The sequence below is a fragment of the Chiloscyllium plagiosum genome, chromosome 5, assembly GCF_004010195.1.
Source record: "Chiloscyllium plagiosum isolate BGI_BamShark_2017 chromosome 5, ASM401019v2, whole genome shotgun sequence".
NCBI classification, from domain to species: Eukaryota; Metazoa; Chordata; class Chondrichthyes; order Orectolobiformes; family Hemiscylliidae; genus Chiloscyllium; species Chiloscyllium plagiosum.
The window spans coordinates 99,301,588-99,325,965 of NC_057714.1; the positions used below are offsets into that span (position 1 = coordinate 99,301,588).

General features: G+C 42.0%; 1 protein-coding gene across 1 annotated transcript in view; it reads left to right on the forward strand.

Annotated features, from left to right (window-relative positions):
- Positions 1 to 24,378, forward strand: part of vipr2 (vasoactive intestinal peptide receptor 2) — a 126,940-nt gene that overhangs the window by 88,881 nt on the left and 13,681 nt on the right. Inside the window, exon 9 of the mRNA XM_043690682.1 lies at positions 9,096 to 9,165. Within this exon, the coding sequence (XP_043546617.1) occupies positions 9,096 to 9,165 (70 nt within the window). The remainder of the gene's footprint in view (positions 1 to 9,095; positions 9,166 to 24,378) is intronic.

The following is a 24,378-nucleotide window of genomic DNA, read 5'->3' on the forward strand; positions in this document are numbered from 1 at the left end:
CATAATTCTACAACCTCCTACCGATTGAAAGGTCGTAAATATAAGAGCGTTATTTAAGGAGGCAGGCAGGAGGAGAGTGGACAATTACAGCCAATTAGACTGACATGAGTAGTAGCAAAAATGTCAGAATCTGTAATGAAGGACGAAACAACTGAACATTTAAAAAAGAGTTGGGAAGTCAACATAGATTTATGAAAGGGAACTCATGGTTGTTAAAACATTTGGAGATGCTTTTAGGATATTACTTGAAGCATAACCAAAGGACAGTCAGTGGGTATGGTGTATTCGGATCTTCAGAAGGCTTTTGACAGGGTCCTACACAGGAGGTTAGTCAGTAAAATTAAAGCACATGGGACTGGCAGCTACCACCTGCATTGAGAATTGGCATTGAGACAGAAAGTAGACATTAAGATTAAATTGATCATTCTCAAACAACAGGCTGTTATTTATGGAGTTTCGCAAGAATCAATGCTAAATCCATAACTGTTCAGGAGCAGCATAAATGATTTAGCTGTGGGGACCAATTGTAATATTTCCAAACTTGCTGATAGCACCAAACTAGGTGGGAATATAAATTGTGAAAGAGGTTTCAGTAGGACTTGGACAGTGAATGGCCTTGATCATGGCTGATGAAGTATCATCCTGTAGATTCTACCCTGTACAATCTGCCTCTGCCTCATATCTCCTTTTGTCACTTATGTGCTATCCACTATCCCCAAAGTGCAATTACATCATACAATTCAATCATTCCCTGTTGCAGCAGGTTTGGCATTATTAGCACTTTGAAACTTTTTTGCATATTCAACAACTAATGGTAGATTATTTGTTAATTTTAAAACTGAGGAAACCCAACTGAAAAGGAACATCGTTTAATATTGAATACCAAAACAGATTCACATACTAATGGTATACATAAGCTAGTGCAAACCTGCGAAAGACTGCAGCTCCATGCCTGGGTCTGTCTTATATATTTTGTGTTTAAATCAACCTGTTCAGAGGTGTGATTACGCACCACTGGAGCAGGTGGGATTTGAACCCAGACCCCCTCTGACTCACTACCATAGTGCCACAAGAGCCCACAATGTCTGCTTTATAGATATTTTTAACGGTCAGCTTTTTAGTATAAATTTGTTAAATGTATCCTTATAACTTAGTATCATTCTATATTTTCCCTGATCAAACTGTTAAGATATGTTATGACAGAATTGTAGTGCAAGTGGGACTTTAACCCAAGCCTCCTCAGAGGTATGGACACTACCACTGTCCACAAGTCTCCTCCAAACTCTGCTTTTTGTTTTACACCCAGCCTGCTGAGAGATGTTATTACACTCCTCTGGAGCAGCTGGGACTTGAACCCAGGCTTCTACAGTCCAGAGATAGGTTTGTAGGAAGTACAGAGACAAGGAAAGTGGGAATGGGGGGAACAAACGAATGGGAAAGTCAGATATATACTGGAAAATGGGCTAATGGAAGGCAAAAGGTGGAGATAATGGACAGCAGATGAAAATAAAGTGAGACCAGAGGAATTGAAAATGACTGAGGAAAACCCAATTCTAGAAACTGCTGTCAGAAAAATAAAAGCTATGGTTGTGAGCTGAAATTGTAGAACTCAAAACTGGGGCCAGAAAGCAGTAAATTGGAAAGATGAATTGGTGTCACTGAAATGTGAACTTTTTCTGGCTTGTGAGTTGTCACAAGTTGTCTATAAACCAGAAAATCATCAGTGACTGAGTCAATTATGTTGAACTATTATGTTCTCTCCTTTGTACATAAAACTTTGAAACAATTTGGCTTTAGATTTAACACTGCAAAGTGTCTAAGTCAGAAAAAGAGAAATGTTAGGAATTTCACCCAGACGTCAGTGACAGGTTGTTAAAACTTGAAGAGGGAAATGTAGTGATTGTCTTGTGCCTAGACATTAATAGGGTCTTGGCGCATGGTAAGCTGCCCTTGCCACACTGATGTAAGTCTGTATTGGTCGCGTGCTTGTGGTTATTCACAGCTGTTTACGACCAGTTTCAACATAGCTGTATCTCAGCCATGGAATAATATGTTGTGCGTGCCCGATTATAATGGCTCCTGTCATTGTAAAATTGCGTTAAATCCAACTGACTGCATGCAATATAATGGCAAGTCTGTAGGTCAGAAAAAAAAATTTTAAAAAACAAATCAGTTGGCAGTGCCACTCCAAAAAAAGTCCTGTAGCTAAGTGGGTGCCATGGTTGGTCACTCTGTCTGTCAAGTTAGGAATGTTCCCTTTATAGAATTTTACTGCAGGTTCCCATCATGATGCAGGAAGGCAATCTAACAATGTTTCTATTCTGACTATGAGCTAGAAAATCCCCTGACAGCTGGATTCTTTTGTGCTTCCATTTACTGGTCAAATGTCATCAATGTAAGTGGCATCGTTCCCAACTGCAAATAAATATGAATGTGGAAGATAAACAATAACATGTATGGGGCTAAGCGGGTTCAGACCCCATTAAGTACAGTAAGCAACACCCACCCACTGTCATCACATCATGGGGACTTGGTCAGAGGAATGAAGGAATTTATAAGGAACAGACTTGGGGTTGGTATTCTTACAATGGCATCTGCAGTAATGGACTGCAGCGGTTCAAGAAGGCAGCTCATCGCCAACTTCTCAAGGGCTACTAGGCACAAGCAATAAATGCTGGCCAGCCAGCAACGCCCATATCCCACAAGTGAATTAAAAATATGGAGCCTGTATATAGTTGCAGCCATGCCATACATGTAATGCAGTTTGCTTACCAGTGCTCTTCAAGTTGGACCAGAAAGGTGGGATACCTTAATCCAAATGAGATCATTTCGTTTGAAGGAACCCACATTCAAGTTTCAATATTAAAAAACGATTTCGCAAAACCCTATGATTTCACACATCAATTAATAAACTAATTATAGGGTGACAAACTGGGATTTTATTGCCAAAACCTAAAACTGGGTCTAAAGATACCTTTGTCTCCTGTCTTAGGGTGATTCAAGCAAAGCTCCTTTCGGTAAAATTGCAGCTTAATAGTGTTGGGACAGGGTTTGGGGATAATCTTCACCTTCACTGGGGTCTGTAACCTACTGTTGCCTTTTCAGTATATCTGCCAAGAATCTGCCCAGTTTTTATTCTGTGTTTTTTCTATGATTGAACTTTTTTATAGCTTGGTTCAGGCATGAGAAAGTTTAAAATTGAAAGCCTGGCAGCTGTGATTGTTCATCAGAAAATCATATTGGGGAAGGGAGAAGCTCATAAGCGACTTGTGCCCAAATTAGAAGGGAAGTTGGCAAAACATTTACAATTGTTGCCTAAATCCAGCATCAGAGGCTGATAGTCAGTAAGCTGCAGGCACTAAGTGGCCCCTTCACCACAGCTTACCACTTGTAGGTGTTTAGGAAAGCAGCTAGCTCCCATCATGAGGCAGTCAGTAACTCAGAAAGATGATGATAGGGCAGCCCAGTCATAGAGAGGAATGAGGGTGCATGCAGTACTTTTTAAATCTCCATCCTGCTCCCCAGCCACAGTCTGAAATAAAGTCAGTGGATTTTTACCTTCATTCCACCACTGTAATGTTGCCCCTCCCTTTCAGTTCTCTGCATGCTGAAACCTTTACTCATGCCTTTGTTGCCTCTGGACTCAGATGTTCTAATGCACTCTTGTCTAGTCTCCTACTTTCTATCTCCAAGCTTTGGTATCATCTGAATCTCAGTTGCCAATGTCTTAAGTCACAACAAGTCCTGTTCCCTAATCATCTCAAAGAAGAACAAAGAAACTTTACAGCCCAGGAACAGGCCCTTCGGCCCTCCAAGCCTGAACCGATCCAAATCAACTGTCTACACCTGTCGGTCAATTCCTAAGTATCTGTATCCCTCTGCTCCCCACCTACTCGTGCATCTGTCCAGACGCATCTTAAATGAATCTACCATGCCTGCCTTTATCATCTCTGCTGGCAACGCGTTCCAAATGCCCACCACCTTCTGTGTGAAGTACTTGCCACATGTTTCCCCCATAAACTTTCCACCTCTCACCTTGAAAGAGTGACCTCTCGTTATTGAATCCTTCAACCTGGGAAAAAGGTTGTCTCTATCCAACCTGTCTATACCCTTCATGATTTTGTAAACCTCAATAAGGTCCCCCCTCAATCTCCTTTTTTCTAATGAAAATAAACCTAACTTACTCAATCTCTCTTCATAGTTCGCACCTTCCATACCAGGCAACATCCTCGAAAACCCTCTCTGCAACCTCTCCAAAGCGTCCACATCCCTGTGCTCACTGACCTACATTGCCAATCCGAACAAGCGAAGTCTTGTTTTAAATGTTTTTATCCTTGTTTTCGAATCCTTCCATTGCCTTGCTGTCACTATCTCTGTAATCTCTTTCAATCTCACACCCTCCAAGACGTCAGCACATCTCTAACTCTACCCTCTTGTGTATTCCCAATGATAAATGCTCTACCACTGGTGGCCGTGCAAGCCCCTAGAGTTCACTCTCAGTGCCTCTCCACCTCACTATTTTCCCTTTAATTCTTTAAGACACTTGTTAAAACCTATCACTTTCACCAAACATTTGGTATGTGATCTAATATCTCCTAATATTGTTCAATGTCATGCTTTATATTATATATTCCTATGTAGTACCTTCAGATGTTCCTCTATGTTAAAGGTGCAATATCAGAGTAAGTTGCTGTTGACTAGCCTCACAGAACAAAGAGTTTTTGGGATCTTTGATCTTTCTTTAAATGACCGTGACGTTTGGCCACTCATTAGTTTGTACCAATTAGTGGACTGTGAATGTTGAGTTATCCTTCCAGTAATACTTCAAAGTAGTGACTGGGTGTTCTATGGTGCTATAGGGTAATGATTGGCTTATCTAACTAGCCTTCTTTCTGGAAGAAGTGGGCATGCTGCTTGCCTACTTCAAAACTTACATTTAAGGTGCCACCTGCACCCACAATGGGTTCTGGACATAGGCTTGCTCACTGAGCTGGAAGGTTCATTTCCAGATGTTTTGTCATCCTACTAGGTAACATCTTCAGTGGGCCTGCTGATAATTCCTGCGTTCTATTTATATGTTTGGGTTTCTTTGGGTTGCTGATATCATTTCCTATGGTGATGTCTTTTCCTGCAGTGATGTAATTTCCTGTTCTTTTTCTCATGGTGCTAGATGGGGTCTAACTAGATGTGTTTGTTGATAGAGTTCCAGGTGGAATGCCATGCTTCTAGGAATTCTCGTGCCTGTCTCTGTTTGGTTTATCCTAGGATGGATGTGTTGTCCCAGTCGAAGGAATTATCAGCAGTGCTTCGCCCGGAGGCCCACTGAAGATGTTACCTAGTAGGATGACAAAACGTCTGGAAATGAACCTTCCAGCTCAGTGAGCAAACCTACATCCAGAACCTCAACCTAGTTACAAATCTTCTCTAAACTTGCCCACAATGGGTGTCAAATTTCCAGGCGAGATGCCGGCAGCCTACAATAATGGCCTTTCTGAATGTGGCACATGTTCATGACAAACCTGCAATGGCCTTGCTGGCTGAAAAGAGGTTATTTGCTTACTGTAATGGCTGAGGCAGATACTAAGTGGCATTTTTTGTAATTGTCATGAATGGAAAATATTCCACTTCTTCCTTCATAACAGGTATTCAGCTTGTGACACGTTTGACCACATGGTTGTCCTCCAACACCACTCCGCTATCATCCAGCTGGGCAGCTCTCCAATCACCGCACTACATTTTTTACTGACTTAGTCATTGCCGGAAACACCCATTATGGTGTCTCTTCCCACTTCCAAATCACCATTTCTGGGATGCCCTAAGAATCTATCCTTGGATGTCTCCCCTATTTCTCATCTACATTCCACCCTTGGCAACATCATCCAAAGACATAGCTTTGGTTTCCACAGGACCATTGACAATAAACAACATAAACTGCCACCATTTATAACCTTTCCTGTCTTAAAATTGTCACATTTACTGATCAACATCCAATATTAGAGTGGGAATTTCCTCCAGTTAAACATTGGAAGCTTCTTGGTTTTGTATAGAAATGGTATTCCTGTGTTTTGCTTTTGGACTCACCTCCATATCAAGCCTTTTATTATTTGTAGCACATCCATTCGTACACTCCTCAAATGCCTGAACCCTATAAACCCTGGTAACATACTACTGAATGTTCATTGTACTTCCTCCCATCCCAACATGCCTTTGCTGTGATTCATTGCCCAGAATTAACCAAAGCTCTTTGTAAATGATGCATCACCTCCTCATGTTGTACAGGATGTTGATGAGGCCTGTTCCAGAACACAGTGTGGCAGTTGTGGTCACTCTGTTATAAGAAGGATATTATTAAATTGGAGAGGGTTCAGAAAAGCTTTAGTAGGATATTGCTAGGAATGAAGGATTTGAGTTCTAAAAATAGGTTGGATAAGCTGGGACCTTTTTCACTGGAGGGTAGGTAGTTGAGGGGTGATTAAAAAAGAGGTTCATAAAATCATGAGGGGCATAGATAGATAAGATGAATAGCAAGGGTATTTTCCCTAGAGTGGGGGAGTTCAAAATTAAGGAGTATATTTTTAAGTTGAGAGAGAAAGATTTAAAAAGGACATGAGGGGCAACATTTTTACACTGAGCGTGGTTAGTAGGTGGAATGAACTGTCGGAGGAAGTGATGAATGCAAGTACAATTACACCATTTAAAGTACGTTTGGACAGGTACATGAATAGGGAGTTAGAGGGATATGGGCCAAGGAGACTAGTTTGGTTTGAGAACATGGTCAACATGGACCAGTTGGACTGAAGGATCTGTTTTTGTCCTGTGTGACTTTCTAACTTTATATGTTTGTATTCTAGTCCCCTTGAATAAAGAATCACATCCCATCGGTCTTTTTCATATTAGTGCACTAGCTGCCTCCAAATTCTCCACAGCTCCCAGTCTGTCACCATCAAGAAGATATTCCAATTTACCTTTGTCTCAGATCCACACACACCTATATACAAATTGAAGTCCTAATTCAAGTTTTATCCATTTATTGAGTGTGCCCATTTCCCTTTATAACTTCCCATCCTCAGGATATACTGTACCTTTGTACACGAGCCCATCAGCAATATATATGCAATCCATTTTTCCTTCTTCCCAGTTTTTATGTTATATTTAGGGAGAAACTGAGGCCCGGTAAGCCAATAGAATGGAAAGCATGAAACCTTGCAAAATAAAGCAGGCTCCAGTGACCTAAGAGTCTACTCAAAGGAAAAGGCAGTTCAATACCTTTCAGTTCTGCTCAGCGTGGGCCCAAACCTTTCTAGTGTTCCCAAACTGCATTGTCAGCATTTCTACCCAGCAATAGAATGGGGAATAAAAACAGAAAATGCTGGGGAAACTCGGCAGGTCTGGAAGCATCCATGGAGAGAGAAAAACAGAGTTAATTTTTCGCATCCAATATGACCCTTCTTCATAATCTTCCAGCACTTTCTGTTTTTACTTCAGATCTCCAGCATCCACAGAAAGAGAATGGGAAATGTATTTATGTTGGGAACTTCTTCATTCTGCAGAGGATCTGGCAGGAGGACATGGTGTTGTTCCTTACGCTTGTGTTCAATTCCAGTGAAGCATTGTAGAGGGAATTTGATAGGACATTCTTTTCTTAGAACATAGAACATGACAGCACAGTACAGGCCCTTTGGCCCTCAATGTTGCACCGACCTGTAGACTTCTTATCCCACATTCTTGTTTGTTTTTCTCCCTCTTGCTTCTGTTCCAAATTAAATGCCCACTCCACTATATTTCCTGCTGGCAAACCCTAGGTGGCAGAACAGTTAAAATGAAATGATGGATTTTTGTTCCAGTCGGACTGACACCAATTATGTTGGAGACACTGAGGGCACCCAATTAATCCAGCCAGGTCTTTGTTTGAATCCAAGGACAGCTTCAGTCATTGGCACCCAACTGCAGTGTGAAACCCACATATATGTTGGGAACCCTCCCTTCCAGCTCTCTCTCCACCCTCCCAGGAAAAAGTGACTCATAAAAATAAATATCAAATTTGAGTTTTCTTTGACGTGGTATCGAAGAAGCAGGAAGACTTCATATAATGTCTGCAGTGTGGAAACAGGCCATTAGGCCCAATACGTCTGCACCAACCCGCTGAAGAATATCCCACCTAGACCCATTCCCCTACCCTGTTACTCTACATTTACCCCTGACTAATGCACCTAACCTACACATCCCTGAACATTATGGCCAATCCATCTAACCTGCACATCTTTGGACTGTGGGAGGAACAAACCCACGCAGACATGGGGAGAATGTGCAAACTCCACACAGACAGTCGTCTAAGGCTGGAATTGAACCCGGATCCCTGGCCCTGTGAGGCAGCAGAGATAACTACTTCTGTCCTGCAAAAGAAGGACTTATTATATTTGTTCAAGACATGAGCACAACATGATGTCCTATTTTGAAATAAATTGAGGCTCAACATATTTACCCAACACAAAGCCAACTCACTCAGTTCTCGTTCTCTTCCCTTCTCATTTCTCAATCCTATTGGCATCGATGACCTCTCTGGTCTTTTATTAAGTATCCTCAATAATATTCAGCACAACGTTGTGGATCAAAGGGCCTATTCCTGTGCTGTACTGTTCTATATTCTATGTTCTAATATCTTAAGATACTGATAATTAACATTTTTTCTGGTTGCTTGGGTAAGGCATGGCTGAGTAAGACTCTGGAAGGTTTTCAGGAGGTTAGCTCTGGTTGATGGGATCGCGCCATCAGTAACAGATCCTTCCCACTTTACCATCCTTTCACATTAACATTATGAAGGTTCTATAATGGACAAGGGATGCTCTATGTGCACAAGCTCCCAGCACAGTGCACATTCAAAATATTAAGATCGGGGTGATTTCCTTTTAATGAATGACCTTTCAAAATACCTATGCATTGAGACTGTGAGAGCTGGCTGTGTGTTGATGAGTGAATGTTAATTATCAATGTAAACTAAATATTATGATCTAAATGCTTATTTTGCAGGTTTGAGCTGTTTTTAAGTCTTGCTGTAATTTAATTCTATATAACATGCATGTTCTTCTTTGATGTAGGTGCTGGGACATGAATATCCACAGCATTCCTTGGTGGACACTCAAAGGACCAATCTTAGCATCTATCATTGTGAGTGACAAATAAGTGTCTGCATCTCTTCAAACAGGAATGGCTTTAGCAGATTCCTGCCTCAAATATGTGTGCTTCTAATGATTCTGTTTACTTGCAAATCAGTATGAGTACTCACCTTTATATTACCGTGTTATTGTTACCAACTATCTCAGACATTGTAGCATTATGTGCAATGATCAAGATTTGCTCATTAGCACCATCTTTCCACCAGGTAGAATTTGCAAAACAAGGGATAAAAACAGATTGGTCCTGCTAATGACCAAAACAGAAGAGCACTGCACTGGGGTTTTGAACAATCAGTGCTGTCGTTTGTACAATTTATTGAATTAAATCTAAAATTTTATATAGATTTGTCACCTCTGCAGAGAATCTTCTGCAAAATTTCTTCCACATTTCCAAAGACGACCAAGTGAGACTCAAAGGCGAACCTGACAGCCTCCAATACTCAGCTTTCCACAGATGGCATTGCCACCACAGACAGAAAAAACAAATAAAACAAAAAAAAACTTGGAAACGAATATCCTGGTCATATTGGAGCTTCATTTGAGGTATTCAAGAACAATCAGACCAATATGTGCCATTCACAGGTTTTACTGGCTTTTCCTTAAATGGTCACAACAGCTCTCGAGCCATCCAGTTCCTTGGGATAATTGGATCAAGAATGTTTATGTTAGTCCTGTATACCCTACAATTGCACTCCTCCTCTTTAATTTTAAGGAGCTTAACCATAATATTAATTGCTTTTTGTGGACAATCTGTTTAAAGTATCCAGAACTATATGGGACAACAAATCTTATTATTGTTGCTGAGCTTGCTGTTTTTTATTTCGACTTTGTTCATTCCACACAATTGACAGAATTGATGTTGAATGTGTGAAGTATGTCTTACGGTTCTGTGGCTCTTGTTATTTTATGGACCTGCACCGTAGCCATTAATGACCTATTTTGTAAAATCAATGAAGTTGGTCTGTGAGTATTTCCAGACGGAAAGAGTGGAAATCATGTGTTCGATTTATGAAATAAGAGGATTGAAATCAGCTGTGGTCTCACCCATGAGTCAGAAAGTTATGGGTCCAATTCCAGGAGGATTTATGCACATAATCTCAGTTGACAGAAAGCAGAACGAGAGCTGCACTCCCATGTGAGTGTCAAACATCCTCGGCCAACACTTCCTTTGTTGTGTGAGAATTGTTTGTCACACTGCGCAGTCCCTTTACAATTGCTGTATGACTGCTCACACATGCATCTTGAAGAACATTACTTGTTGCACTGAATGCTGCATGGCCTCCTGCCTGCAGATTTAGAGTAATAGAGTCATAGAGATGTGCAGCACGGAAATAGATCCTTTGGTCCAACTCGTCCACGCTGACCAGATATCCTAACCCAATCTAGTCCCATTTGTCAGCATTTGGGCCATATCCCTCTAAACCCTTCCTATTCATATACTCATCCAAATGCCTTTTAAGTGTTGCAATTATACTAGCCTCCACCGCTTCCTCTGGCAGCTCATTCCATACATGTGCCACCCTTTGCATGAAAACATTACCCCTTGGGTCCCTTTTTAAATTTTTCCACTCTCACCCTAAACCAATGACCTTTACTTCTAGACTCCCTCACCTCAGGGAATAAACCTTGTTTATTTACCCTATCCACGCCCTTCATGATTTTATAAACCTGTAAAAGGTCACCCCTCAGTCACCAATGCTCCAGGGAAAACAGCTGTAGCCTATTCAGCCTCTCCCTGTAGCTCAAACTTTCCAACCCTGGCAACATCCTTGTAAATCTTTCCTGAACCCTTTCAAGTTTCACAACATCCTTCCAATAGGAGGGAGTCCAGAACTGCACACTTAGAGGAAGCAATGCACTTGGCATAACTTGCAAAAAAGTGGGAATTCAGTCGACCTCCTGACTACTGTTTATTCATCAACAAACATCTAGGATTAGCAATTCGTTGTGGTCAAGCGGTCAGAACAGCTGCTAACTGGATGCTGTGGTGATAAGATACACATCTGTCTTTAGTACTCTATCTGATTTGATCCTAACTCCCGATTCCCAGAAATTGAAATTATCTGGATATACTGAAACAGAGACATCTTTCGGTTTAATACATAAGTGCAGATTAAGGGCAATGTTTATGGAGCAGTATACAGAGGAATCTCGATTATCTGAAGGACACGGGTGGGGAGTATTTTGTTCGGTTAATCGAATTCCGGATAATCAAATGCCGGAGAACGTAGTTTAGCCAAGCATCAGAACCTTGCGACCTTGCCGGATAATCCGACAATCGGATAATCGAATGCTGGACAATCGAGGTTACTCTGTATGTAGTGTTCCACAAAAAGAATGGAGTGGGCAGACTGACCCAGAGCAGCTGTTTCCAGACAGTTCAGCGACCGAGTGAGAAGGTAACACTGGGAGGAGATCTGGAGCAGGCAGGATAGATATCCAAGCCCCGACAGTGGGAAAAGGAGTCCATAATGGTTTCCTCACCTCTGCTCTGCCTGTGGGGGAAGCTCCCACAAACACAGAGAATGCTGGAGAAACTCAGCAGACTTGGCAGCTTCTGTGGAGAGAGAAAAGAAGAGGTTCGAGTCCAGTCTGACCCTTCATCAGCTTTGGGAGATGAAGCAGGTAGGGGAAGGAGTGATGGTAGGAGAGCATTCTGATGAGAACAATCATAATTCAGTTAGTTGTTCTGTTTGTTTTTATGTTTAAACTGGTGTAAGACTCTGTTTCTCCTGTATTATCTCTATCAGTCTCAGGAATGAACTTAACAATAAGTGAGGGGAGGATGCTTACAGACAGTGATATAGAAACGTAGAAATAGAGAAAATAGGTGCAGGAGTAGGCCATTCGGCCTTTCGATCCTGCACCATCATTCAATATGACCATGGCTGGTTATGTAATCCCGGTATCCCATTCCCTGCTTTCTGCCCATATCCCTTGATCCCTTCAGCTGCAAGGACCATGTCCAGCACCCTCTTAAATATAAACAAACAGGTGCCAACAGCTTCCTGTGGTCGAGAATTCCACAGGTTCACACCTCTGAGTGAAGAAATTCTTCCTCATCTCAGTCCTGAATGGCTTACCCCATATTCTTAGACTGTGACGCCTAGTTCCAAACGTCCCCAACATCGGGAAGATTCTTCCTGTGGTTAGTCCAATCAGGATTTTATATGTTTTTATGATATCCACTGTCATTCATCCAAATTCCAGGGAGTATAAGCCTAGTTGATCCAGTCTTTCCTCCTATGGCAGCCCTGCCATCCCGGGAATCAGTCTGGCGAACTTTCGCTGGACTCCCTCAAGAGCAAGAATGTACGTGCCAAACTGTAGTGCTGTATCTCTTTCAAGTTACGTTTTGTCTCATTCTGCTGACTTGTGGGCAGCCTAAATCATGAATATTTAAATCATTAAAGAATCCATAAGCGCAGCTTTAGATCAATTTTTAAGGCCACAAACTGTTTGCTTTCTATTAAGTTGTACCATGATATGTTCTGCTTCGGAGGTGCTGGTGTTGGACTGGGGTGTGCAAAGTTAAAATTCACACAACACCATGTTATAGTCCAACAGCTTTATTCAGAGGCACTAGCTTTCGAGGGCTGCTCCTGCATCAGGTGGCTGTGGTATGTTCATTTGCTTTCTAATTCAATTTATTACTTTAAGCAGAATGGTTTACATTACTCCTGCCAAAATAAACTGTTCTGAAGCTGGTAAGGAATGACTACAGGAAAGATTGTTGGCCAAATGATAATGGATGGAAGAAACCTCTAAAGAAGGGAAACAGCTTGCTTTCCGTGTTCCCTTCGCCAAATGAAAGCAGCTCTCCAATAAGTCTGGGGAGTTTAGTCTCATTGAGAGAAAAGTGCTTCCCAGAATGTTTGCTACTGTGATCACATTTTGATTTCAGACAGTTGTCAAGACACCAGGCCAGTGTGGGAGCCCAATGGGGGGATTGGTCGGGGGGAGGTAGGGACTTGAAGGGGAGGCTGGTCTCAGCAGACACCTGAGAGTGGAGGCACTGTACCTTTAACAGGCTGTTCAAGTTATGAGAGCACTGCCTTCCCGGATTTTCCCACACAGCATTCAGGCCTGGAGTTCAGCCATCTTCACTTATAAAAAGAACTCCAATTTAAAGGAGTGTGCAATCTTTTAAGACTCACTTGGAGCTCCACAGCAGCCTGCTCCTAGTCCTATTTCTTACAATCTTCTGGTCTTTACTGGCTCAGAGTTCATGACTACAGTATTTTGGCTCATGACCCCACTGAGGGAGTCACATCCCGATAGAATTGCTGTGTCTGAGAGTATTGCTGTAACCAGCAAGACCCAGTGGATATTTAATGCAGCATGATGGGGTGAGACAGTGGCTGGGAACAGACCTAGAAGCTTGATGAGAACCTTCTGTTATAGTTGATGAGAAGCCTATGTTATATTTAGAGTCATAGAGATGCACAGCATGGAAACAGACCCTTCGGTCCAACTTGTCCATGCCGACCAGATATCCCAACCAATTTGGTACCACCTGCCAGCACCCGGCCCATATCCCTCCAAACCCTTCCTATTCATATACCCATCCAAATGCCTCTTAAATGTTGCAAGTGTACCAGCCTCCACCACTTCCTCTGGCAGCTCATTCCATATACATATCACCCTCTGCGTGAAAAGGTTGACCCTTAGGTCTCTTTTATATCTTTCCCCTCTCACCGAAACATATGCCCTCTAGTTCTGGCCTCCCCCACTCCAGGGAAAAGACTTTGTCTATTTATCCTATCCATGCCCCTCGTAATTTTATAAACGTCTATAAGTTCACCCCACAGCCTTGATGAGAACCCTCTGCGATATTTGATGAGAACCCTCTATGTTATTTGATGAGAACCTTCTGCGATATTTGATGAGAACCCTCTATGATATTTGGTGAGAGCCATCTGCGATATTTGATGAGAACCCTCGCGATATTTGACGAGAACCTCTGCGATATTTGACAAGAACCCTCTGCGATATTTGACGATAACTCTCTGCGATATTTGGTGAGAGCCATCTGCGATATTTGATGAGAACCCTCTGCGATATTTGACGAGAACTCTCTGCGATATTTGATGAGAACCCTCTGCGATATTTGACGAGAACTCTCTGCGATATTTGGTGAGAGCCATCTGCGATATTCGATGAGAACCCTCTGCGATATTTGACGAGAACTCTCTGCGGTATTTGGTGAGAGCCATCTGCGATATTCGATGAGAACCCTCTGCGATATTTGACGAGAACCTCTGCAATATTTGACAAGAACCCTCTATGATATTTGATGAGAACCCTCTGTTATATTTGAAGCAGAGTGAGCAAAGAAGCAAGGTCCAATCCAATCCAATAGCAGGTACAGATGTGAGAGGTGGGACTTGGTCAGCAACAGGAATACACTGAGAAACTAAACCAGTCTATTACACTATTAAGGGAAACGAATGGAGGTTGTTAACATATATCCCTTATTTCAGATTTACAGCACACGCAGCATTTATGTATTCCTTCATCTCATAAATCGAAAACCACGCATTTAAAAAGATTATAAATTCTGAATTTGAATGGAATGGAGCTTGCTTTTCAAGTGTTTTGGAAATGATCAGAAATGCAGAATGCTCAGTTTTAGAAAAGCAAATCAGGGCAGGACTTATACACTTAATGGTAAGGTCCTGGGATGTGTTGCTGAACAAAGAGACCTTGGAGTGCAGGTTCATAATTCCTTGAAAGTGGAGTTTCAAATAGATAGATAGAAAAGTGAAGAAGGCATTTAGTATGCTTTTCTTTATTGGGCAGAGCATTGAGTATACAAGTTGGAAGGTCATGTTGCAGCTGCATTGGTTAGGCCACTTTTGGAATATTGCATGCAATTCTGGTCTCCCTCCTATTGGAAGAGTGTTGTGAAACGTGCAAAGGCTCAGAAGGATTTACAAGGAAGTTACCAAGATTAGAGGATTTGAGCTACAGAGAGAGGCTGGATAGGCTGGGGCTGCTTTCCCTGGAGCGTCAGAGGCTAAGGGGTGACCTTATAGAGGTTTATAAAATCATGAGAAACATGGATAGCATAAGTAGTCAAGGTCTTTTCCCTGGGTTGGGGGAGTCCAGAACTAATGGGCTTAGGTTTAGGGTGAGAGGGGAAAAATTTAAAAGGGACCTAAGGGGCAAATTTTTCACGCAGAGGGTGGTGCGTGTATGGAATGAGATGCCAGAGGATGTGGTGGAGGTTGGTGCAATTACACCATTTAAAAGGCATTGGGATGGCTATATGATTAGGAAGGGTTTAGAGGGATATGGGCCGGGTGCTGGAAAATGGGACTAGATTGGGTTGGGATATCTGGTGAGCATTGGCAAGTTGGATCAAAGGGTCTGTTTCCATGCTGTACGTCTCTATGACTGTTACTCTAAAACATCGCTGTAGTGTTCTATGTTCATTTTTGTCGTAAATGTGTGCCTCCTAACCCTGAGAATAGGCCCTCTGGTTGTGTGGGTGGTGACAGTGGTGTAGTCTATTCAATTGTGTTAAATGGGGGATATCTTGTAGGTTAGAGTACTTCTTACCCATTGAATAATGTTCGGTACATGGTGCTTTTGGCACTTTTGTTACAGTTATAGTCCAAAACCTTGAAATCTTGTTGCATTATCCTTCAGTCACTCACTGGGAATTGGTATCACTTATTTAAGGTTAAAGTTATTGTATGTATTTATTTTATAAACCTCTATAAGGTCACCCCTCAGCCTCCTACACATGAGGGAAAATAGCCCCAGCCTATTCAATCTCTCCAACCCTGGCAACATCCTTGTAAATCTTTTCTGAACCCTTTCAAGTTTCACAACATGCTTCCAGTAGGAAGGAGACCAGAATTGCACGCAATATTCCAAAAGTAGTCTAACCAATGTCCTGTACAGCTGCAACTTGACCTCCCAAATCTTATACTCAATAGTCTGACCAATAAAGGAAAGCATACAGAACACCTTCTTCTCTACCCTATCTACCTATGACTCCACTTTCAAGGTGCTATGAACCAGCACTCCAAGGTCCCTTTGTTCAGCAACACTCCCTAGGACATTACCATTAAGTGTATAAGTCCTGTTAAGATTTGCTTTCCCAAAATACAGCACCTCACATTTATCTAAATTAAACTCCATTTGCCATTCCTCAGCCCATTAGCCCATCTGATCAAGATCCCTTTGTAATCTGCTACACCTCCAATGTTGGTGTCATCTGCAAACTTACTAATTATACCTCTTATGCTCACATCCAAATTAATTTATATAAATGATGAAAAGTCACAGGCCTCCAGTCTGAAAAACAACCCTCCACCACCATCTTCTGTCTTCTATCTTTGAGCCAGTTCTGTTTCCGAATGGCTAGTTCTCCCTGTATTCTGTGAGATCTAACCTTGCTAACCAGTCTCCCATGGAGAACCTTGTCGAATGCCTGACTGAAGTTCATATAGATCACGTCCACCACTCTGCCCTCATCAATCCTCTTTGTTACTTCTTCAAAAAACTCAATCAAGTTTGTGAGACATGATTTCCCACGCCCAAAGCCATGTTGACGATCACTAATCAGTCCTTGACTTTCCAAATACATGTACGTCCTGTGTCTCAGGATGTTGCGCCAACCAGTGAAGCCAATCTAAAGCCCTTCAAACCTACACTATTCCATTATCATCCATATGTTTATCTAATGACCATTTAAATGCCTTAATGTTGGAGATTCCACTACTGTTGCGTGCAGGACATTCCATGCCCTTACTACTCTATGAATAAAGAACCTACCTCTGACATCTGTCCTATATCTATCACCTTTCAATTTAAAGCTAAGTCCCATCGTGCTAGCCATCACCATCTGAGGAAAAAAGTTCTCACTGTCCACCCTATCTAATCCTCTGATCATCTTGTATGCTTCAATTAAGTCACCTCTTGTCTCTAACGAAAACAGCCCCAAGTCCATCAGTCTTTCCTCGTAAGACCTTCCCTCCATACTAGGTAACATCCTGATAAATCTCCTCTGCACCCTTTCCAATGCTTCCACATCCTCTAATGCGGTGACCAGAACTGTACACAATACTCCAAGTGCAGCCGCTCCAGAGTTTTGTACAACTGCAACATGATCTCATGGCTCCAAAACTCAATCCCTCTACCAGTAAAAGCTAACAGACCGTACGCCTTCTTAGCAACCCTATCCACCTGGGTGGCAACTTTCAGGGATCTATGCACATGGACTTCAAGATCTCTGCTTATCCACACTACCAAGAGTCTTAATATTAGCCCAGAACTCAGTATTCCTGTTACTCCTTCCAAAGTGAATCACTTCACACTTTTCTGCATTAAACTCCATTTTCCACCTCTCTACAACTTACCTATGTCCTTCTGTAACCTGCAATATCATTCTGCACTGTCCACAACTCCACTGAATTTAGTCTCATCTACAAGTTTACTAACCCATCCTTCTACACGTTCATCCAGATCATTTATAAAAATGCCATACATCAGTGACCCCAAAACAGATCCTTGCCATATACCATTAATAACTGAACTCCAGGATAAGCATTTCCTATCAACCATCACCCTCTGTCTTATTACAGCTAGCCAATTTCTGATCCAAACCATTAAATCACCCTTAATCCCATGCCTCCATATTTTCTGCAATAGCCTACTGTGAGAAACCTTTTCAACTGAAATCCATATACACCACATCAACTGCTTTATGCTCATCCACCTGTTTGGCCACCTCCCCAAAGAACTCAATATGGTTTGTGAGGCACAACCTACCCTTCACAAAACTGTGTTGACTATCCCTAATCAAATTATTCCTTTCTAGATGATTAGAAACCCTCTCTCTTATAATCCTTTCCAAAACTTTACCCACAACAGAATTAAGGCTCACTGGTCCATAATTACAAGGGTTGTCTCTACTCCCCTTCTTGAACAAGGGGACAACATGTGCTATCCTCCAGTCTTCTGGCACTATTCCCAAAGACAATGGTGACATAAAGACCAAAGCTAAAGGCTTTGCAATCTCCTCCCTAACTTCCCAAAGAATCCTAGAATAAATCCCATCAGGCCCGGGTGGATTTATCTATTTCCACACTATCCAGAATTGCTAACACCTCCTCCTTATGAACCTCAATTCCATTTAATCTAAAAGCTTGTATCTCAGTATTCTCCTCAACAACATTGTCTTTTTCCTGTGTGAATACTGACGAAAAATATTCAATTAGCACCTTTCCTATCTCTTTGGACTCCACACACAACTTCCCACTACTGTCCTTGGCCCGAATCTTACTCTAGTCATTCTTTTTTTCCAGACATACCTATAGAAAGCTTTAGGGTTTTCCTTGATCCAACCTGCCAAAGACTTATCGTGTCCCTTCCTATCTCTTCTTAGCTCTCTCTTTAGCCTTTCCTGGCTAACTTGTAACTCTCAAGCGCCCTAACTGAGCCTTCACATCTCATCCTAACATAAGCCTCCTTCTTCCTCTTGACAAGAGATTCAACTTCTTTAGTAAGCCACGATTCCCATACTCGGAGGAGGAATTTCTTCTCTCAGAAGAGGGCTGTCGAGGCAGGATTAGTAAGTATATTTAAGGCTGAGATAGACAGATTTTTAATAAATAAAGGAATCAAGAGTTAAGAGAAAATTCAGGAAAATGGAATTGAGGATTATCAGACCAGTCATAATCACAATGAATGGAAGAATAATGTTGATGGGCCAAATGACCTACTCCAGCTCCTGTGTCTTATGGTCTTGTAATGAGATAGGTCAGTCCTTCGATGATGCCTCAATGTCATCTGCACAGTAATGATCATTGTGTAGTTTAGTGTTTGCTTGGTTGTCTTGGTAATCTTGTTGTCTTTGATTTTTAGAATTATTCCTTTCAGCATTTTTATATATAGTTTTTCTGCTGTTTCAACAGAAAATTCTGGAATGCAGCTGCACAGAGAAAGAGAGAGAGCAAGATCAATGCAGCCAATTTCTGAAGGTCTCCTTGCCCCTCTCTCTCTCGCTCTCTCTCTCGCTGTCTCTCTCGCTCTCTCTCTCACGCTCTCTGTTTCACTCCACTCAGAGTCTGTGTTAACTTGCACCTGGCCAATCAGAGACTTGTTTCTATGCTAAACTCTTCAAAATCTATAATAACGAGTATTACATAATCTGGACTCAGTGTCCCCAAAAGATTAACATTGTTTTGTCTGCACCAATGAGTTTTACAGTTTTTTTCCCAAAATTGCAAAGAAATCAGCATGAAGGCCACATTTGACCGAGTATGGCATCAAGGAGCCCTAGCAGAATTGGGATCAATGGGTATTCAGGGGGCAACTTCTCCACTGGTTGGAGTCATACCTGGCACATAGGAAGCTTGCTGTGATTGTTAGAGGCCAGTCATCTCAGCTCCAGAACATCTCTGCAGGAGCTCCTCAGGGTAGTGTCCATGGCCCAACCATCTTCATCTGCTTCATCAATGACCTTCCCTCCATCATAAGGTCAGAAGTGTGGATGTTCACCAATGATTACACGATGTTTAGCACTATTTATGACTCCTTATATCCTGAACCAGTCTTTGTTCAAATGCAGATCTGTACAATATCCAGGCTGGAGCTGACAAGTAACAAATAACATTGGCACCAGACAAGTGTCAAGCAATGACCATCCCCAATAAGGGACAATTTAACCTCTGCCCATCGATATTCAATGGTGCTACCATTACTGAATCCCCCACTATCAACGTCCTTGGGGTTACCATTGACCAGAAACTCATCTGGACTCACCAGATAAACCACAAGAGCAGGTCAGAAGCTAAGAATATTGCAATGAGTAACTCACCTGCTGATTCTCCAAATCCTGTCCACCATTTACAAGGAACAAGTCAAGAGTGTGATGGAATACTCTCCAATTGCCGACTCCAACAACACTCAATCAGCCCACTTGAATTGCACTACATCCACTCCCTCCTCCACCAATGCTCAGTAATAGCAGTGTATACTATTTACAAGATGCACTGAAGAAATTCACCAAAGATCCTCTGACAGCACCTTCCAAACCCACGACCATTACCATCCAGAAGGACAAGGGTAGCAGCTACATGGGAACACCACCTGCAACTTCCCCTCCATGCCACTCACCGTCCTGACTTGGATCTATATTGCTTTTCCTTTACTGTTGCTGGGTCAAAATCCTGAAATTTCCTCACTAAGGACATTTTGTGTCAACCCACAGCAGGTGGACTGGAATGGTTCAAGAAAGCAGATCATTACCACCTTCTCAAGGGCAGCTAGGGACGGGTAATACATGCTGGCCCAACCAGTAATGCCCATGTCCCACAAGCGATTTTAAAAAGTCCTAATTCTCTCCTTTTTGAAGTGTTGTGCATTTTTCTAAATTACATGCCATTGTCCAAAAATAAAACAATGTGCTCTCTTACAGCGAGAGAATGGTTAAGGAGATTGGGAGTTCTTGAGTAATGAATGAAGTCATGATTTGGAGATGCCGGTGTTAGACTGGGGTGTACAAAGTTAAAAAGCACACAACACCAATTGAACCTGTTGGACTATAACCTGATGTTGTGTGCTTTTTAACATGATGAATGAAGGGCCAGTTGAACTTTACATAGTGCATTTGTGGCTGAACTGGGAGAGATTTTTCTTCAGGAACACACACACAAGGAAGACGGATTTGTTGAGAGAGAGGGACTTGAGTAGGGACCAAGAGAAAGAAATGATCTGAAATGTTCTTATCTGAGAATAAGTGACTAGACTGTAATTTAATAGGATAGCTGTTTTAATAGGGCATGCACAGCTAAGGGAGGTCAAATGGTCTCTTTCAAAGCAATATGACTGATTCTAAGATATGAGAGCTCAAAATGGAAACCTTACCTTTGCCACCAATATCTGCTGAAGTAAGACTTCTTGCAATACATCTTTGTTAATTTATACCATTGGTACGCAGTTACTGACTATTTAGATCCACTGAATCACAGAATGGAGGACATTCAGCCTGTTGAGTGTGTGTTAACTCTCTGAAGGACACCTTGTGCTATTTCCCTTGCCTTTTCCCCATCACCCTGCAAATTCTGAATTCAGGAAAGTAAGGATGATACTGATGGAAATGGTTGGGGGAAAACAATTACACCAATGTAGTGAAAATAAATCATCATATTCGATGCTTTGAAGAATTTCTAAGCAATGAGTTCAAAAGTAGCAAACAGTGCATTAGCAAAGTCAATTCCCAATCTGTTAATAATATCAGAAATAAATTAAAAGAATATTCAGTTAAAAGCAGAATAGTGATCCAATAATAAAAAAAAAGTTTTGCAATTAAACTAAAAGATTGAAATAAGCATACTACGAACTCGCAAGCCTTGAGTTAGCCCAGGCCTATCCTAAACATGGAGGGGATTCACCAGAATGTTGTCTGGGATGAAAAATCTCAGTTATGAGGAGAGACTAGACTGGGTTTGCTTTCTTTGGAGCAGAAGAGGCAGAGAGGGGAAGCTGATGGAGGTATACAAAACTGAGGGAGGCATTGTCAAAGTATTGAGAATCTATTCGGTATGGCAGATATGTCGAAGACCAGTGACTATAAGTTTAAGGTGAGAAGTAAATGGTTTATAAGTGATCTGAGAAAAAAGCATTTCACCCAGAGAGTGGGTGAAATATGGAACATGCCAAATGAAAGGGTGATTTAGATTTAGATTCCTAACAGTTGAAGGCAGATACTCTTGCAACATTTAAGAAGATTCTGATTGAGCACTTAAAATGCCAGGGTACAGTAGACCATGGACCAAGTGCAGGTAAATGGGATTGGTGAATTTTGGTGTTTGTCAGTCACAGACATGCTGGGCCAAAGGGCCTGTATGGCTCTGTAATCGAGGAAACTGGGAGCCCTCAGTAATGAATTGGGGCATGGGTTTAGAGTCCCATCTTTCCTTCTGAAAAGATTCTCACTGAAGATTGGACAGATTTCTTTGTCATGAAGTCAAAACTGCTTGAATTGCTATCTAGAAGAGAGACAGACTTGTTTATGATGTCTCTCAGAAATGTCCCAAAACACTTCACAAACTACAAATTATTGATGTAGACAGTCACCCAGCAACTTCCAATTTCTCCCAGTTAGTGCATTTGTTCTTTGGCAAAGTTAAAAATCACACAGTGCAGTGCAGTTCAGGCCTGACATTTTGAGAATTCCCTGACCTCCTTCATATCGAGCTAAAGATTGTTTAACATTCTCACATATCACCAGGACAGAGAGAGAGAGAGAGAGAGAGAGACAGGGACTCAGAAAGATAAAGCTTACATTTAATGGACCTTTATGCAGTTTCAGGGCATTCTGAATCTCTTTCCATCCAATGAAATGTAATCATTGTTGTTATGTAGGAAATACAACAATTTGAACACAAGATCCCACAAATGACAGTGAAGTACATGACAGGGTCATGTTTTAGCAATGTTGGTTGAGGGGTCAAGATTGATCCAGACACCAAGAGAGTTCACGAGTTCTTCATCAAAGTTGTTGCTCAAATATGGCCAGAGGACTTGCGACAATGCAACACTCTATCAAGAGTTCACTGGAGTGTCAGCATAAATTACACTCAGGAGTGACATTTCCCAGCCCATTGAAAAGAGCGTGAGTGGTGAACAAGGCTGGCAGTGTGGTAGAGGGTCCCCACGGGAAGGGAGTCTGATGCCTTTCTGCCATTGTGGCATATTGCTTTTGGCAGGAACCCACACACCAGGAGCCAAATGTACCACATCATGGCTCCAGTTAAGAACCATGCCCTGACACAGTGACTTGCCAGCTGGCTCCTGGTGGGTAGGCATTCTCTGGTCCATGCCTATGTGTGCCAATGGAATGAGCCTCTCCACCGTACCCCAGCCACCATGGCCATCATCTCCACCAGCTCCTCATTCACCAGTGCCAATATGCCAGTTGCCAACTTCACCAAAAACAGATCTTTGAAGTTGTCTCAGCGTCAGTGCTGGTGTCAAGTTAGATAACCAGGTCAGCCTCAGAGATAATCAAAAGCCCTCGAACTTTGTATTTACAAGCTGAGTTCTGGGGGGGGGGGGGGTGAAGGTGGGAGGGAGCTGTTGTAATGCAGCAATAATGTCCCTATCTTTGGGGCAGAAGATGCAGGTTCAAGTCCCACCTACTCCAGTGGTTTGTTATAGTAAGTCAGAGCAGGTTGATTTAAAAAAGAGAGCTGGGTACTTTACCTCGCTACCAATACTATTTTGGTTTAGTCCCTCCCTTGTTTCCCTCTACTTCTGAATTGTTGTTATTGTTATTGTTACCCTGCTCAGTTGGGTGTGCTGTTCATTTGATGGTGGGTCTGTTTTCTCAAAGAAAGAGTTGAGCTCTTCTGCAGTGACTTCTTGACCTCTGGACCGGAAAAGGGCCTGCAAAGAGAAAGGTGGATATTAGTACTATACTATAGATTTACAATCAAATGTTTGTAAATCTCTGAAAATCTTTCAACACAGATAGCCTACATAAGTGAGTGAACTACCTGCACCCACCGTCACAGCCCACCACAAGCCGAGGTCACCTGACAGGTCTTGTGGATGGCCTGCCATTCTCAGCTGAGTAAAGGCTCTCCCTGATGGAGGTCCAACTGTAGGCTGGTGATTGCGAGTCCGACACCTTCCAGAAACAATTTGGGCGGGTTCATTTGCCCTTCGACGATCCCAGTGATAGGAAATTCAACTCCACAGAAAAACTCCGTCCACATGTCATGCCTGACACCTTGATACCAAGCCACCTGAGAGAGGTTATTTGAATTAAACAAAAATTTCCAATCCTGTGAGTGTCAATAAAATTCTTGCTGCTATTCTCTCTCGTGTTTCATAGAACCGTTAATCACTCCCCACTGGTTCCTTGTCACTCTTGATCCAGATAAAATAATTCCGCTAACCCATAATTACATTCCTTGGACATGAGACAGTGTCTCACTGGGGTGACGTTTTTCTTTGATTAAAATTCAGCAACAGATAAAGTAATGCTTTTGCACATTTTTAATGCTACTTTTGACCTACTCCAGCTGTTCTCTTGCTTTGAAGCAGCTTGGGAACAGCTTACAAATCTTTGTTCCTAAAGTGCTGCTGATATGAGAACATAAATAAATAGTATTATTCATACAAATCCCATACTCGTCACCGATTTGACTTCAAGTGATGACACTGAAGTGAACAATTTAAC